We start from the raw sequence: 17,922 nt of genomic DNA on the forward strand, positions 1-17,922 counted from the left end.
ATAGGGCAAGGAAGTAAGGCCAATCCATTGGCTCCAGCCAAAGAACAGCTCCGCTAGGCTCTTTGTATCCATCCCATCTCATCATTATAAAAACTATTGGGAAAAAAAATGAAATGGACTGCCTTCAAGTCGATCCCGACTTGTGGCAACCCTATACAAATTTTAGATATATATATATTCATAGGGTTTTCATGGTAAGAGGTATTCAGTGCTGGTTTACCATTGCCTTCCTCTAAGCCTACGGCACCCGGTGTTCCCAGGTGGTCTCCCATCCAAGTACTAACCAGGCCTGACCCTGCTTAGCTTCCGAGATCAGAGGAGATTGGGAGTCTTCAGGGTAGTATGGCTGTAGGCGTGAGATAGCATTCAAGTCGATCCTGACTTATGTTGACCCTCTGAATAGGGTTTTCATGGTAAGCGGTATTCAGAGGGGGTTTCCCATTGCCTTCCTCTGAGGCTGAGAGGCAGGGACTGGCCCAAAGTCACCCAGGGAGCTGCATGGCTGTGTGGGGATTCAAACCCTGGTCTCCCAGGTCACAGTCCAACACCTTAACCACTACGCCACACTGGCTCTCATAAACTTTAATTATTGGCACCCGAGTTTGTTTTTCCCCTTTTCCCTTACCAAGACTTTTTCCTTTTGTGTTCTTGTCTTCCAGATCGTATGTCTGTGGGCAGAGGCTCTCTTTTCAGCCTTTTCAGCTGAAGAGCAGAGAGAAAATGCTTTAAAAAATTATAAGATAGGCTTCCCACCCAGAATGGTGTGGCTTCCCCTCTAGGCTTGTCGAAATCTCTTTCTTTATTTTTGATCTTCTGGCTGCTGGGTTGAGGCAAGCTTTACTCTGGTGGCCTTTTGAAATAGACTGTGGGAGAGGTGCAATTCCAAATCTCTGCACGTGGAGGGCAAGTTTACTGTAGGCAGTGGAACAAGAAAATAGGAAATAGACTGCCTTCAAGTCGATTCCAACTTATGGCAACCCTGTGAATAGGGTTTCACAGTAAGCAGTATTCAGAGGGGGTTAACCAGTGCCTCCCTCTGAGGCTGAGAGGCAGTGACTGGCCCAAGGTCACCCAGTGAGCTTCATGGCTGTGTGGGAATTCAAACCCTCATCTCCCAGGTCATGGTCCAACACCTTAACCACTACACCACACTGGTGTACAAGAAGCGCTGGTCAAAAGCCCACTCCAAGATCTAGTTGAGATCACCTTGTGTAAAAGGAGCACAAATGGCTATTTATTTATTTACACCCTGCCTTTCCTCTGAGGAGCTCAAGGCAGTGCACACTGGTTCCCCTGACCATATTTATCCTCGCAACAACTCAGTTAGGTGGGATATGCTGAGAAAGAGTTGAACAGCTGAAAGCCAACAAGTGAGCTTCATGGCTGAACAGGGATTTAAACCTGTATCTCTCCTGCACTAATCTGACATTTGAAACACTACAGCAATTCTCTTGTGGTTACTTTTATACTATACAATAAGCAGATAAGTAGATATAGGTGCTCCTGAGAAATAATATGCACAATCTGGTTGAAAGATAGCTAGTGACTGACCAAAGTTCCCTCAGAGAACTTTATGGCTGGTCAGAACTTGAATCCAGGCATCCAAAGTTCAAGAGTGACACCACACTTACAGCCTTCCCCAACGTGGTGACCTCCAATTGTTTTGAAATCCCAACTCCCATCTGCCCCATCCAGCATGGCCAATAGTCAGTGGCGAAGGCAGCTGTACTCCAACCACAACACCACCAGGTTGGTGAAGTCTTTGCTCTGCTACCCCAATCTGGCTCACACACAGTGCAAATGATCCAGCTGCTTGCTTTAGCACACACAGCTTCTCAATTAATATATTCCCCATGCACGCCTTCTGCAGGTTGCATTGATTTGCATGAACGCAGTCAACTCAATCAGGTCTGTACACATCCTTTATGTTATCATTATTCATTTTGCTTTTCAGAGGGACTAGCCAGCTCTCTTTGGCAGTAACTGGCAGAGTTCTCAGAATATGAAGCACAGGCACCCAGGTGGAAGACAAGTCAATCATAGCCTAGAGAGTTGCTAATCATATCGACTCTCTCTCTCCCCCTGTCCCCCCCCCACTTTCATTACACATACTCACTGGTTCTGTTGGTCATTTGTGTTGCAAAGGACAAATGCTTCAGTTCAGCAATAGATAGGAGAAAGGAGAGGGATTCTCAGAAGTGGGATGCTTCCCTACTCCTGCAACATGAATTCAGGAAATCTATGGAACTATCGTGTCGTCTTCTTGTTGACCCTGCCATCTCTTGTAAGTAAATGGTCCAAAGGGCTTGTCTACATTGTTTCCATGGTTGTGTCCACTTCTGCTTGGAGCAGATGCTTGTATGATATAACATCAGTCTTTTTCATTTGGCGTTGATTCACCTGAAGATGCTCAACGAAGGGGAAAGAGGTATTCTAACGGCTTTCTTTTGACTGTCAAATTGTGTCGCTTAAGAATGTGGGTTATTTTTTTTTTTTGAGAACGAGAACTATAATTTCGAGAGCACCAATGTTGTTTTTTTCCAGAAGTGCTGTAAATAACAGGAATAAATGAGGGAACGTAAGAGTTTGTTCTGACAGAACGATGGAACAAATCTTGGAAAACATTCTGTAAGAATGCAGAGGCAACTCCGTATGTTTTGATGGTTAGTCTCCTTGTGTTTTGCTTAGCATGCATTGCTTATAGGGGAAGGCCATAGCTCAGTGGTGGAGCACTTTCTTTTCTTGCAGAAAGCCATGGGTTCAGTCGCCGGCATCTCCCGGTAGGGCTGGGAGAACTCCTGCCTGAAACCCTGGAGAATCACTGCCATTCAGTGTAGATAGTACTTAGCTAGATGGACTGATGGTTTGACTTGGCACGGCAGCTTTCGATGTTCGTGGCTGCCCTGCTAACTGTCCTCCATGCAGTCACCACTGCTAAAGGTCACTACTTGTATATTTGAAAAGTAAAACAAACAAACACAGTAAGAGGGAGGGAGATTGCCAGTCTTGCCTACAAAATCCACCTATGTTTTCCCATTTCACTCTTCCCTTTGAGGCAAAGCAAACCTGGAAGAAAGAAATTCTCAAGTAAATTAGCTTGTAAAAACCTCAAATATAGATCCTTCTACTTTCAGTTTGCTCCCCAAATTTTCAGCTGGGGACAAATTAGGGTATAAGGGGAGGGTGGGGGGAGCTGTGAAAAGATTCAGTCTGGCAAGCTGGCACTTAAAACTCACTGCCAAAGCTTGAGGTTTTGAATTTGTTCAGAGTGTACCTCAGAGGTTCATTTCGAAAGTAAATGTTGAAAGATGTCAGTCCCAAAGTTTCAGTTTGAAATGTTGAATTTGTGCGACATTTTGCTTGTGCTCCTGTTTTCACGTGTGCAGCACCCACGGGAATGATTCGCACTAGGACGGTTCAAGTTTCCAACAGTTTTGACTTCCTTTGAATTCAACAGTTTTGCCCGGATATGCATCCCTGCCCCAAATATTTTAGATCATGGGAATATCCATTCATCCTTCATCATCAACATAGCTCTGCACTATGCCTTCCTCTGACTGTTGAGGCTTTGCTGTCCCTTGTCTTCTGCTTCCAAGAACGTTAGAAAATTCCTGCTGGGCCACGCCAAGGAGATGTCAGCTGTTGAACCTGGGGCCATTTGTAGGCAAAGATGATGCTCTGTTGCAGAACTGTGGTCCTTCCCTGACAGGGCAGGACCAGTCCTCCCTCTCCCTCCACCTTTCTCTCTCACTTCTTCCCTCTTTCTGTCTCCTTCCTTCCACCAACAAACCTGCTCTGCGATCCTCTCCTGTTCCACTGCCTCACCTGTTCGGCAGTCCTCAACCAGCCTGCCAGCGTTGGGCTCTCCCAGCTGCACTCTGAGAAGGTGGTCCTTCCTCAGGGTGAGGCATTTGGGGTGAGGTTGTCCAGAGGGTGCCTGCACCACAACCACATTAAAATACAGCTTTTTGTTTTTGGAAAAAAACCTATTAAAATGTCCTGTAAACACTGATGTTTCAAGGACGTTTTACATTTTAAGCCACTTTTTAAAGCGCCACAAAGGGGTGGCACTCTCTGGATGAATTCACCCACAGTGCTTCATTGTGAGAGAGGAGAAAGCTGGTCAGGAAGAGAGACCTGTGCCTTACATGGAGAGGCACCATTGCCTGGTGGTGGAGAATCTCCTTTGCACGCAGATGCAAAACTCAGTCCTTGGCATCTCCAGTCAAAAGGTTCAGGCAACACGTGGTGAGAAAGACCCATGCCTGAGAGTGGAGAGCTGCTTCAAGATCAGAGGAGATGTTACTAGTACTAGACTTGATGTTCTTTGGTGAGAAGGCAGAATTGGCAGCGGGGGGGATGAATGCATTTGAAATCTGGTGAAAGTTGACATGCACATATGAATGTTACAGCCTTGAGTATCATGATGGGGGGGGGGAGACAAGTTAAAAAATGCAAAGTAAAATAAAATGGTGGTCAGTCTCTGCTGTCATTAAAAATAAAAAGGGGGGTTCAAATGAACCTACCCCACCTTATTTATTTATTTATTTATCATACTTGTATACCGCCCCATAGCTGAAGCTCTCTGGGTGGTTTACAGTAACTAAAAACAAATACAATTTAAAATACATCTTTTTAAAAAACCATTTAAAACACAATTTAAAAAATTTAAAACAATATAAAACACATGCTAACATGCCTGGGAGAAGAGGAAAGTCTTGACCTGGCACCGGAAAGATAACAGTGTTGGCGCCAGGCACACCTCGTCAGAGGGGTCATTCCATAAACCTTGAAAGAATGCATGGGGGGATTGTGGGACTGTGAGGGATAGCCACCCCCCTTGCTGCCAATGTGCAGAGCAGTGTTGCCCCTCTGCTGTGCGCACGCCCAGCCAGTTTGTGAAAGGTCTCTGTATGAGGGGAAACCCCAGCCCTGTTCCTATGCAGGAACTTAGGAAGCTCCCTTAGATACAGTCAGCCCATTGGCCCATCTATCTCAATACTGTCTACACTGACTGGCAGTAGCTCTCCAAGGTTCATACAGGAAGCCTTTCCAGTCTTACCTGGAGATGCCAGGGATCGAACGTGGGGCCTTCTGCTTGGAAAGAGGATGCTCTACCACTGAGCTGCCATCCCTTTACCACAGAGCATACATCAATATGCATGTAGAGTCCCTTCACATGGTAGCCAAATGCATGGAAGTTAGTGTCTGACCACAGTGCAGGTTGGCAGGGCGTTAGTCAGATTAGCCTGGACAGCCTCATGGAGCTTCCCATACATTCATTCAACATAGGGGTGAGGTCATCTGAACCCCCTAAATAGCCAAGCTTTTTTCTGGACTGTATCACTTTTGAATTTCCCTCCATAAAAACAAACTAACTAACTAACAGGAAAACCCTCCACACCTTCCATTACGTAGAAAGCTAGCAGGTTTCCATTAGGTAGAAAGCTAGCATGGTTCAGCTTGGCCTTTTCCTTTGCATGCTATTTTTCTACATGCATTTTTGGGGGGTGGGGCAGGGGACTATAGAATCTCCAAGTCAAGGGAAGCACAGAGGCTTTCTTTCAGCATCAAAGTTGAAGGAAATGCAGAGAAATGAGGCAAAGATGAGCCGGGAGTTACAGTGGGAAAGGATTTGTAATAACCAGTCAGGTCTTGGGCTGTAGGTCTCTTAAGTCATGATCTAGTGAAGACGGGTGTGAATATGAATGGGGAAACACACGCATGAGAGAATCATTGCCTTCTGCACTCTGCGTAACCCGAAAAGAAACAATACAGCGATCTGGAAACCTTGCTGAATATTTATCCCACTGGTGTGGAAATGAGATGACTAGCATCAACTTGGCCACCTGTTCCGTAGGTCGATTTCACCGTGTTTTGATCTTTCTGGGTCTAATTGTCTCCCCCCCCCTTACAGAGGACAAATCAATGGGTTGCGACATCTTACCATGAATAGGGAAGAGAAGGAACAGAGGCTGAAAGGAAGGTTACCTGAATTGCAGAATGGGGGGAAATGGCTCCAGGTGATGGCTGAATACATTTGGAGACACACATCACTTAAGAAAGTAAATTCACACATAGCATGTTCTGTATATGCTCTCTGAGTCCCAGCCTTTAATTCATCCCGACTTGTGGGACAAAAAAAATCATACCCCTGGAGCCCTTTTTTTGGTACAATTCACACATAAGAAGAGCTACATAGTAGTATTTCTAGGACAGTGTCACAAATCATCACCCATACAACACCTCCAAATTTCAGCCAAAAAAAAGCCACCAGAGGCATAAAATGTCCCAGAAATGCATTGGGGTGTATATATTACCAAAGCCACTGTTAGCGGATTGGGATAGTAAAAGCACGCCATGTTTTTTCATAGAAGAATGGCCAAGGACAGGTCAACAAAGAGCACTGAAGTCAAATGCACAGAAACATTTTACCTCCTCTGAGCAAGTGATTTCTGGCTCTGGGTGTTAAGCTATTGTCAGGCACATTTCGTCAGACACAAATGTTATCTGGGTCAAGATATCAGCCCACCCTACATTGGAAATCTCATTGGTGTAGAAAATACACCCCCCAAAAAACTGCTAGTGTGATTTCCCCCCCTCAACATTGGATTAAAAAAGTGAATTCATGCATGACAACTTCTGTACAGGCATACTCCGCTTTAACCTTCGCAATGGGACCGGAGAGTATACTGTAAACGAAAATAAACGTTAAGTGAAGCAATTGTCTTCTCTTGTACTGCACGCAATCACCACTAGATGGCAGCGGTGTCATTCAGATAAAGTGTACGTTATTGCGAAGCGCGCGAACGTTAAGCGGGTTATGGGGACGTATGGAGCATGTACGTTATAGCGAGGCAGCGTTAAGTGAAGCGACGTTAAGCGGGGTGTGCCTGGATATGCACTCTGAGTCCCAGCCGTTAAATTGGCTGTGATTCACAGAATACCAGGTGGTCCAAAATTTCGATTTTGTCCATTTTCCCCAGACCGACAGGATCATGTCGAGAAATGAATTTCCAGCCTTATGAAGCTTTTCCAAATGTGCAGGGGTAAAATTTACAAATGCTTCCTAAGGCTGACAATTGAGCAAAGGCTGTAGGTCAGTGGAAGAGCATCTGCCTTGCATGAAGTCCCAGGCTCATTCTCTGGTGTCTCCAGGCAGGGCTGGGACTTGGAGAGTTGCTGCCAATCAGTATGGACAGTACTGAATTTGGCAGACCAGTGGTCTGGCTTCCTCTAAGGCACATTCCCATGTTCTTAAATGGTAATGGTCTCCATGACAGACATTTTCCTTCAAAGATACCCACTGTCAATCCATTATTTTGCCATCAGCTTGCCACAGCTGCACAAGCCAGCCCCTTCCTTGTCTGCAACTGCAAGCTGGGGGGCAACTGGGCTCCTTGGGACTATGCAGCTTGTCCACAGCTGCACAGGTGGCAGGGCACGTAACCCCTGAGCCACCCACTGTGGGTGATCATTAGCTGGCCCTTGACACCCAGGAGACACGAGCGGGGATTTGAACTCACAGACTCTGGACTCCCAGCCAGGCTCTCCTCCCCACTGTGCTATACCAGCTTTAAAACATCGTAAAACATCATACAAATCTCTTCATTGACAAGGACATACTTACACTTATTCCAAACCCTGTTGAGCTCGGTCATGTGAACCAGGGCCCAATCCTCAAAACTCAGGCTCAGCCAGCAGTAGCCCCTCCCAAAGGCTGCCGAAAGGAGTTTGGAATAGGAGTAACTTATGCCAATAAGTAGTTACACTGGCTCCCTTTAGTTGGGATTGCTCTGTGAAGAGAGCGGGTTCGCTGTTGGTGTATAAGAAGCCAAAGATACAAGGACAAGTTGTAGCAGCACACTATGCAGAGTGCGAATGACATATCTTCGGTACAAGAGCACCAAAACGGAATCGCAGGATCAGGATGAAACGTTACATGCCATAACGGCTGAATGATAATTAATGCTGCAGCAAAAAGGGCAGTGAACAGATATAGAATGTGCACAGGAGGCAGGGTGAAGGAAATGTATAATTTTATATATATATATATATATATATATATATATACATTCCCTTTGATATATTTTAGAATATGAACAGATTGCAGCACGCTGTGATTTTAATGGCATCACTATGAAGTAACAATGGTTGCAATCCTAACCCTAAGTGAGCCCCGCTGAATTCAACTGCACTTGCTTTTGAGTAGACATGGTCAGGGCTGCACTGTGAGGAGGTTTTGTTTTGCATCCTTTGGTACGAGGGGAAGGAGAAGGGGAGGTCATGCCGGTGTTCCCAGCCTCTTATCTCTCCCCTCTCCCCACTGTTTTTAGGGTCTTGTACTGTCTCGTGCAGAATGCGATGCTATGACGGAGTGGAAGAAAAATGAGAGCGATTGCCTCAGAGAGATCCACCAGCACGTGAACGAAACAGCAGGTAACTTAGAAGCAGAATTGGTTGGAATCTGCAGAGAAATGGAAATGGACTGCCTTCAAGTCGATCCCGACTTATGGCGACCCTATGCATAGGGTGTTCATGGCAAGCAGTATTCAGAGGGGGTTACCATTGCCTCCCTCTGAGGCTAGTCCTCCCCAGCTGGCTGGGGCCTGCTCAGCTTGCCACAGCTGCACAAGCCAGCTCCTTCCTTGTCCACAACTGCCAGCTGGGGGGCAACAGGGCTCCTTGGGACCATGTAGCTTGCCCATGGCTGCACAGGTGGCAGGGCACGTAACCCCTGAGCCATTCGCTGTGGGGTGATCTTTAGCTGGCCCTTGACACCCAGGAGACACGAGCGGGGATTTGAACTCACAGACTCTGGACTCCCAGTCAGGCTCTCCTCCCCACTGTGCTGTACCAGCTCTGAATCTGCAGAGAGGTGGCTGATAATAGATATCGAGGTTTGGGGGGCATATGGGGCCCTCCCGGCCTGCCAGTCTAGCTCTTGGGACTCTCCCCAGGACATGTCTCCTCCCAAGCCACACCTCAGACACTGCCTGTGCTTGACACCCCCCTTGAGTGTTTTTGCCTGGCTGGAATATGTCTTTGAAGTCAGAGCAGGCCTTTTACTTGCCTGGCTGGAGGATGGAGAGGGGGGTGCGAGGGGGTGCAGAAACTAGCTTATTGTTCAAAGGTAACATTTACATTTGTCGCTTCACCCACTTTGTGCCTTTGGCCCTGCCCACCAATGAAATGTGGCCCCCAGAAGGTTGTCCAGAAGGAAATGTGGCCCTCAGGCTAAGAGCTCCCCACTCCTGTCAATAATAATAATAATAATTTATTAAAATGCATCCTTAAAAACAATGTAAAACAACTGACAATCACAAACATCACAAAAAACAGGGTGGGTCATAAAAATATACATCTCAGGCTTCAAAGGCCAGGGTAAAGAGGGACGTCTTCAGCGTTCACCGAAAACCATATAGTGAAGTTGCCAGGCACCCTTCTGTGTGGCGGGAGCTCTGCAGCTTAGGGGCTGCCTGAACCTTTGTCTGAGTATACCTACTTTAGAGAGATGTCATCAGCCACAGTTAGTTCCCCACATTTTGTCTGGGTGACTTGCTAGACTTGTCATCTTGATTCACCTTCTAGTTTGATTACTTCTTTGCACTCAGTGTAATATAATGTAGTTTGGATGCTGCAAGTGGTCCAGAAGGAGGCAGCCTGATTATTGACTGGGGTGAACCACAGGGAGTATATCATATCAGTCATGCCAAGAGCAAAGGCAGCTGTGCTGGCCCAGAAAAACAAACAAACCCAAAGTCCATATTAGGGCAATCTCTTAGTCAGGCCAACCCAAATGTCACAAAATAGCATGCAAGCTTTCAAGTTCCACAGAGTTCTTCATCAGGCTAGATATTTAAAAACACAAGGGGTGGGGAGGAGAGAAAAGGCTCTCAGTGTTAAGCAGCATACCCTCCATGCATTTAAAGGACATTTAAAACACCCCCCCAAGAACCCTGGGAACTGTAGTTTGTCAATGGTGCATGAAATTGTAATTATATTAGGGGTAAACTTCAGTTCCCAGGATTCTTGGGGGCGGATGTGCTTTAAATGTAAGGTGTGTCTGCAGTGTGAGTCCCCATTTGCTCTATAAATTTAAAGCATCATCATACCACTTCGAATAGTCATGCTTCCCCGAAAGAACCCTGGGAACTGTAGTTTGTTAAGGCTGTTGAGAAGTGTTAGGAGACCCCTATTCTCTTCAGCAGCTTTAACAAACTACAGTTCCTGAGATTCTTTGGGGGATGCCATGACTGTTTAAAGTGGTATGATGCTGCATTAAAGGCATCATGCAGTTGGGACCTGAGTCAAGCAGTCCATGCCTTTATCTGGTCAGTTTTAAGAAGGAATGTGGGAGGAGGAGCTAGTGGACATTCAAACGAAGCATTTCATGTGCTTGCAGGTTTCACGTAGCACCACAGCTCCCAAGGGATGAACTTCTTGCAAGCGCCTGAAGGCGCTGTTATGTCTGTTATGTCTTCCCACGCTCCAGCTTAAAACTCCAGACTTCGATAGCTTCTGTAACACCAGTAGCCTTTTTTCTCTCCCCCACACCTTTCATGTTTAACATTTAACCCGAGGAAGAATACTTGGAAAACTTGCATCCTATTTTGTGACCTTTTGGTTGGCCTTATAAAGGGATTGCCCTTATACGGGCCTTGTCATATTATATCAGTCCAATGCTACTTGTTTTTGTCTTCCCGTTTCCAAGAATGGTGAAGGAATGTGGGATCTCAAAGTGCATTTTCCCCTCCCTTTGTAAGGTTGCAAGAGAATATGGGACCAACTGCTCTGCTGGCCAGATACAAATGCTGGACAAACACTCACCTTTACCTGCCCGGCTATTCTCCTCCACTTCACAAAGCAGCCAGGTAAGGGGGTTGTCAGTTACTACGACTCTGTTAATTTTCTTTGAGGCATTGCTTGCAATCACGCTTCTCCATTCCAATCCTTTGTACTTTGCTTCTTGACTCATTCGTCATTCCCCACCCTTGCATGAACACAGCTTTGGAAGAAATGTCTGCTTTTCAGCAGAAGTGACATAAGAACATAAGAAGAGCCTGCTGGATCAGGCCAGTGGCCCATCTAGTCCAGCATCCTGTTCTCACGGTGGCCAACCAGGTGCCTGGGGGAAGCCCGCAAGCAGGAATGGTGTGGGAAGGCCTCAAGCACCCTGCTGTTCTGCAAAGCCCCACCCAATATCTGCAGAAGAGGATCCCTAAAAAAGAGGCAGTCCAGAAGTGAGAGACGCCCATCTTACCTTTTATTTTTCACATTTTTCTTCATAGGCTCGGTGAAAAGAAGGTGTACAGCACAGGGCTGGTCTGACCCATTTCCACCCTATTCGACAGCATGCCCAGTGGAAGATGAGGTTATTCTTGATGAAGTGAGTGGAGCTGAATCAGTTATTTATTTGTTTATTACATTGATATTTCATCTTTCCTCAAGGTGGCACACAAACATGGTTCTCCCCCTCCCCATTTTATCCTCACAACACCCCTCTGAGGTAGGTTAAGCTGAGAGACAGTGACTGGACCAAGGTCACCAAGGGAGCTTCATGGCAGAGTGAGGATTTGAATCCTGGTCTCCAAGGTTCCAGTCTGACACTCTAACCACTAAACCAGCCTGTCACATCCTTTTGGTCCCCAGATGTTGGTGGACCACACGGGCCATGCTAGTTGATGTGGGGTTGATGTGAGTTGGACTCCAGCAACATCTGGAGGTCCTCAGGTTCCCCAGCCTTTGTTGAGCAAAGCCCCACCCACTTCATGTGCCAAGGAAGATGGAACTTCATTCTCCTTGCGTGTCCTAGACTTGCCCATTTCTTCTCTCTCTGAAGGGCTTTGGGACATTCATACACATTCTCTCCAAACTAACTCTGGCAGCAGAACTCTGTTTGAAAGGGAAAGCCCTGTTGCTTAGTAACCCTCTTTTGACATGCATGCCTTGCTGAGGACCCCCTGATGGTTGCTGATGCCCAGACAATTGGCTCTAAGACTCCCATATGAGGAGCTCAGTGGTGTGAATGCCTCCTCCTAGTTTTGAAGACTAAAAACATCTGCTCTGATTATTGTTACGTTCAAAACCCTTTGATTGTTCAGTGTAGAACAAGTGATACCTGTGAAGACCTGCCAGAATCCAGGGAGGAGCCACTTCAGAAACTGCAGCTCCTTTTGTCTGGGCTGTGGGAGATTGATTTGCTTGTAAATAGGCCTATTTTTAATACTTAGGGAATTTATTTGTATGAATATTTTTATCTTCCTACAGGCATTGCACGGAACATATGTAGCTCTTGCATTGCATATAATTTGAATCTATCTATCTATCTATCTATCTATCTATCTATCTATCTATCTATCTATCTATCTATCTATCTATCTATCTATCTATCTATCTATCTATCTATCTATCTATCTATCTATCTATCTGTCTGTCTGTCTGTCTGTCTGTCTGTCTGGGCTGTGCACTGACTCCAGCCTAATCACAGATCCTAAACCAAACTGGGCCAATTTGAGTTGACCCGGGATTCAGCCAGAGTGAGTTGAAGTAGCCCCAGATCACCCCAGGTCAGATTGGGTCCACCCAGAGTAATCCAGGGCCTTCAAAAGAGGGATGAGGTCTGGTGGCAAGGGGGAGGAGAAGGAGGTGCACATTGGCACCCTGCATGCATCTCCTTCTCCCCCCCCCCAGCCTCATGTTTAATCAGGGTTTTAAACCTTAATTAAAGACTGCGCAAGGCTGATCTGGGTTGAGTCACGCATGGATCATCCTGGGTCGAGGCTGCTCCAATGTGCTGGAACAGGGCCCAAATCAGATTGGTGGTGGTGGTGGTGCCTCTTTTCAACATGTTCTCCATTCTTTAAGCTGCATAATGCAGATCTGTATCAGCTTGGGGGAAGGGCCCTACCTCATTGGTCAGACACCTACTTTGCACGCAAAAGGTCCCAGGTTCAGTTCCTGGCATCTTCAGGTAGGCTGCAAAAGCTTCTTGTCTGTAATCCTGGAGAGTCTCCACCAGTTGCCTGTGACATGTGCCTCTCCAGATGTTCCATCCTTCCCAGTTTCCATCCTTCCCAGCCAGCATTCCCATGGTCAGTGGTGATATGACCTGAGTCTAACATCTAGAGGGGCACACATTCCTCGTCTCTGCTGTATAGAATACTGAGCTACATTAACCACAGCCCTAAGTAAAGCAGCTTCTTTTGTTCTTATCAAATACAAACTGTTGAGAGCTTCATCGAAGGCCCACCTTCAGATCTCCCTGCCATTGGAGATGGACAGTGACCTGAGACAGGGCCTTTTCAGTGGTGGCACCCTATCTTTGGAGAATCCTCCCCAGGAATGCTTGCTAGGTGCTGATTTTGTTATCTTTTTGCTAGTTGGGGAGATCTTTTTTTATTTACTGAAGCTTTTAAGATGCTGTTTAAACAATGCGTTTATGCTTGCTTAGTCATGTTTTTTTCTTTAAAATGAACGTAGTTGTTTTTACTGCTCTGCCAATTCATAACTGTTTGCTGCATTCCTTTTTTTTTTACTTGGTTGTTTTAATCTTTTGATCCCCTTTGGGGATGAAGAATGGGATAGCAACGATAACATGCACAAACCCAAATCCACAAAGAAAACATGAAACAAAGAAAATATGATCTGTAGTTGCCTGAAAGGCACTTTGTGTTTCTTGTTCAAAAGTGCATGCATTTTTCTAAGCACTAGGATGCATATCTGAATAATTGTTGTAGATCACATGTGTATTATTGTCTGCAATTTGCTTATAGCTGAGCATTAAGCCTCAGATTTGCTTCCTTTTTGTGACATTTCTACGCAACAGCAAACATGCAAAGTTTTGCACCAGTAGTGGAAAACCACAGAGATTTATTTGTTTATTGAAAAGCATTTCTAAACCACTTAATATTTTTTTAAGAAACTCTTAAGAGGTGTAACAAAAATACATTATAAAAAAACAACAAAACAGTTTCATAAAAACAGAGATTTGTGGTATCCTCATCTTACAGTGCAATCCTATGCATGCCTAGGCAGAAGTGAGCCCCACTGAGTTCTGTGGGACTTGCTCCCAAGAAAGTGTGTATGTTCTTAAATGTTCTGGATGCTGCGTGCTAATATGCAGTGATCTACCCTGAGCTCTTGAGATGGGGCTTAGATCAGACAATGAAAAAAAAGATAGAGGGTGTGGGGAAATAGAAAGGTACCAGTAGACTTATTCAGGGGTAATTCCAACTGTATTTAAGCAATGTGGGGCAAGGGAGGGGGTGTATACTGTACACTAGTCCAGCCCTCCAATGTCCTTGTCATCGCTGAAGAGAAGTGTGTTCAGTTGAATGTGCTTAGCAGCCTCCCTGCAACCAGGAACACTGTTTTAGGCACATTGCTGGGGGTAGCGTGCATGCCCCCATCCCTCCATCAGTTGCTACAACACCAGGTGCTTCCATATTGTCACTGTTTTTGGGTGGGATTCAATCACATACTGACAAATTCAGGTTGCACCACATATAATGCTGTATTACAATAGAGCAAAAATATTATGCGCCTGCGTATTCTGGTGGATTTTGCCACTCCAGAACATAGCAAACAATGCCCATTGTTCTAAGAATCTATTTGCTTGTACATTAGTTGTTGTTCTGTATTGCATCAGTTTGGTTAGTGATTCATATACCCAGATTCCCCCCCCCCAATCATTCTGAGACTGGAGGTGGGGGCAGCCCTTTCTTTCCATGCTTTAGCTATACTTATTTTTGCAGTGGAAAGTATATTCAATGTTACCCCCAAATCTTCCTCTATCACTGCATCTTTCACATAATTTAATTTTGGGTCCGTTCAATAATGGATATCCAGTTATTTCCATAATAAGATCCTTTTACTACACCCATAGCATAACATAGGAATACTGTCTTATGTGGAGTCAAACAATGGTCCATCTAGCTCCATATTGTCTATTCTGACTGGCAGCGGCTCTCCAAAGTTTCAGGGAAGGGTCATTCTCAGCACTATCTGGAGCTGCCGGGGTTTGAACCTGGGTCCTTCTGCATGCAAGACAGTTGCTCTACCACTGAGCTATGATCCCTCCCAGTTGAAGTCCAAGTTTTCTTTCCATTTCAGCACTCCTACCTGTCAACCATCAAAATCATCTACACCGTGGGCTACAGCATTTCAACCACCTCTCTTGCCATGGCAATCATGGTCCTCATGGCATTCAGGTATGTTCATCAGAACCTGACAGGTAGCATGCTGTAGTAGTAGTAGTAGTAATAGTAATAGTAATAATAATAATAATAATAATTCTTCAAATGAGAAGTATATGAATTTAAGAGAATTCCTTCCTCCAAATAAATTTCATTTCTGCCTTTTATTACTGCTTAGCATTAAGTAGTAATCCTTTGGAACTCCCTGCCTTTGACATTAATCAGGCACCCTTTTTATATTGTTTTTAGATACCTGGTGAAAATGATATGCATATATACGTATATTTATCAGCAAGCCTACCCAGACATGGAATTAGTTACCTATATTAATTTTTTTTAAAAAAATTACTGATTTAATTTGTGGACTTTGGCTGTGTTGTTGTAGATACGATTTGATGTACACAGCTTAGATAGCTCTTTGATTAAGTGTTTTATAAATCTTTCCAAATAAATAAATACATAATATCCCATACTCCAATCTCTATATAATTTTTGTTTTAAAAAATAGGTCAGAATTATTAGCCCAAAAGATTGCAGATGAGGAACTGAGGTTGAGAGAGGCCTGCTAGCTTTCAGGCATGGAGCTAGAATACAACAACATCCCTTTCATCACCCCTAACCATTGGCCATGCTGGGTGGGGATGATGGGAGTTGGTGTCCTCCCACATCTGGAGGACCACATGTTTCCCATACTTACTTTAGGACCCCCTAACGAGCTCATGACAGAGGTGAGAATGAAACCACGGACTTACTGAGATACCCAGGTTGCAGTTTTTATATCCACTTCCATAGGAGTAAGGCCCTACTGGGACTTATTTCTACGTAGACATGGCTTGCACTGTCAGTCTCTTAGCTACTGTGCTAAACACCAGCTCAACCTCTTATGGTTTCTCTTCCTGTTTCTGCAGGAGGCTCCGTTGCCCTAGAAACTATATCCATGTCCATCTCTTTTTCACCTTCATCCTGAAGACCATTGCCATCTTCGTCAAGGACGAGGTTCTTTTCCATACAGAAGACATTGATTATTGCAGCTTTTCTACGGTAGGGTATGAGAAAAAGAGTGGCCCGTTTTAATCACTTGCTAATGTGTGTGCCACGACCACAGGGATACCAGGGATGTTTTATTCAGCTTGTTACCTTTCTGGTAGCAAAAACTACCCTGGAAACTCAGAGAAGTGTCAGTAGGCAGTTATGGAGAGGGTGGAAACCTTCATAAGAATCAAAATCAACATTAAATAAAACCCCTGCCTGGCTGGAACTTCATCTAAGCATCATCTAATTCAGTATTCTGCTTCCCACTGCAGACACATGGATGCCTTTAGGATAGGATGGGGGATGCTGTGGTGCTTCAGACGTTGCTGGACTACAACTGCCATCATCCCTGACCATTGGCTGTGGTTGCTGGAGCTGCTGGGAACTGGAGTCCAACAACATTTGGAAGGCCACAGGTTCCCCTTTCCTGTTCTAAAGGCATCCACCTATCTGCAGTTGAAACAGAATCCCGGATTAGATGAAACTTTGGTTTGTTACATCCAGGCAGTTCTTTTTTTTTTTTTTTAAGAGATTCTTATGAAGGTTTCTGTGACCTATAGAGATTGGTAGCTCTTACATCCATGGGGCAGGGAATCCACTCCATGTTTCAGTCTCATCTTTCAATGAGCTGTCCAAGGTGCTGAAACTATTTTGCTATAGATTTTAGCACCTTGGACACCTCCTTGAAAGTTCAGATTGAAACCCAGAGCGAATTCCCTGCCCCACTGACATCGGAGCCACAAGTTGCCACTGTTTATATCCTCTCCATAACTTCCCGTTAAAGCCCCCCTGAGATTCAAGGGTAGCTTGTGCTATAGGGGTAGCTTTTTCTCTCTTGCACAAGCAATGCTACATGAATGAACACGCCTACTGAAATTTCACTTTCCCTCTTCCCTAGACCGAGTGCAAGATCTCAGTGGTTTTCTGTCACTTTTTCACAATGACCAACTTCATGTGGCTGCTGGTGGAGGCACTCTACATCAATTGCCTGCTGCTGTCATCCTTCCCCCACGGAAGGAGATATTACTGGTGGCTTGTGCTGTTTGGATGGGGTAAGTGAGGATGATTCAGAGCAAGGGGTGGGAAACCTCAGGCCTGGGGTTCAAATGCGACCCTCCAGACCTCTCTCTCTGGCCCTTGGTTCTCTTTCAGGCCACGCACCTCACTGGCCCTGCTTCACACCTTCCTGGAGTGTTTTTGCCTGGCTGGAATGTGCCCCTGAACTCTGATCATGCCTCTGCCTGGATGGAGGACAGAGCGGGGGTTTGAGTGTGTAGGCAGAAACTAGCCTAGTGGGCAAAGGTAAAATTCATGTTCATTGCTCTGCCTGCTTTTGCCTCTGGCCCATTCCACCACTGGTATGTGGCCCCCAGAAGGTTGTCTGGAAGAGAGTTTTATTTATTTATTTATAGGTTACCTTTATATCCCACCTCTCCTCCAAGGAGCTCAAGGTGGCATACATGATTCTCCCTCTTCCTATTTTATCCTCCTGACAACCCTGCGAGGTAAGTCAGGCTAAGGGATAGTGATTGGCCCAAGGTCACCTTCTGAGCTTCATGGATGAGTGGGGATTTGAACCTGGGTCTCCCAGCTCCTACCCCAGCACTCTAACCACCACACCACACTGGTTCTCAACAAGAAATGCATGAACGCTTATTCCATTTACAATGCACTAACTGTAGCTTATTTAATT

At 45.4% G+C, this 17,922-nt stretch overlaps 1 protein-coding gene and 1 non-coding gene across 2 annotated transcripts in view; one reads left to right on the plus strand and one right to left on the minus strand.

The window, feature by feature from the left end:
* Positions 1-235: 235 nt before the first annotated feature.
* LOC133365690 (5S ribosomal RNA) lies at positions 236-354 on the minus strand. The gene has a single exon (XR_009758287.1). It is a non-coding gene; the product is annotated as a 5S ribosomal RNA (ribosomal RNA).
* A 1,870-nt stretch (positions 355-2,224) lies between these two features.
* Positions 2,225-17,922, plus strand: part of GHRHR (growth hormone releasing hormone receptor) — a 35,835-nt gene continuing 20,137 nt past the window's right edge. Inside the window, exons 1-7 of the mRNA XM_061586765.1 lie at positions 2,225-2,284; positions 8,337-8,439; positions 10,767-10,874; positions 11,292-11,389; positions 15,115-15,212; positions 16,106-16,238; positions 17,128-17,281. Coding sequence (XP_061442749.1) covers positions 2,225-2,284; positions 8,337-8,439; positions 10,767-10,874; positions 11,292-11,389; positions 15,115-15,212; positions 16,106-16,238; positions 17,128-17,281 — 754 coding nt within the window. The remainder of the gene's footprint in view (positions 2,285-8,336; positions 8,440-10,766; positions 10,875-11,291; positions 11,390-15,114; positions 15,213-16,105; positions 16,239-17,127; positions 17,282-17,922) is intronic.

Source organism: Rhineura floridana, chromosome 10 (genome assembly GCF_030035675.1).
Source record: "Rhineura floridana isolate rRhiFlo1 chromosome 10, rRhiFlo1.hap2, whole genome shotgun sequence".
NCBI lineage: Eukaryota > Metazoa > Chordata > Lepidosauria > Squamata > Rhineuridae > Rhineura > Rhineura floridana.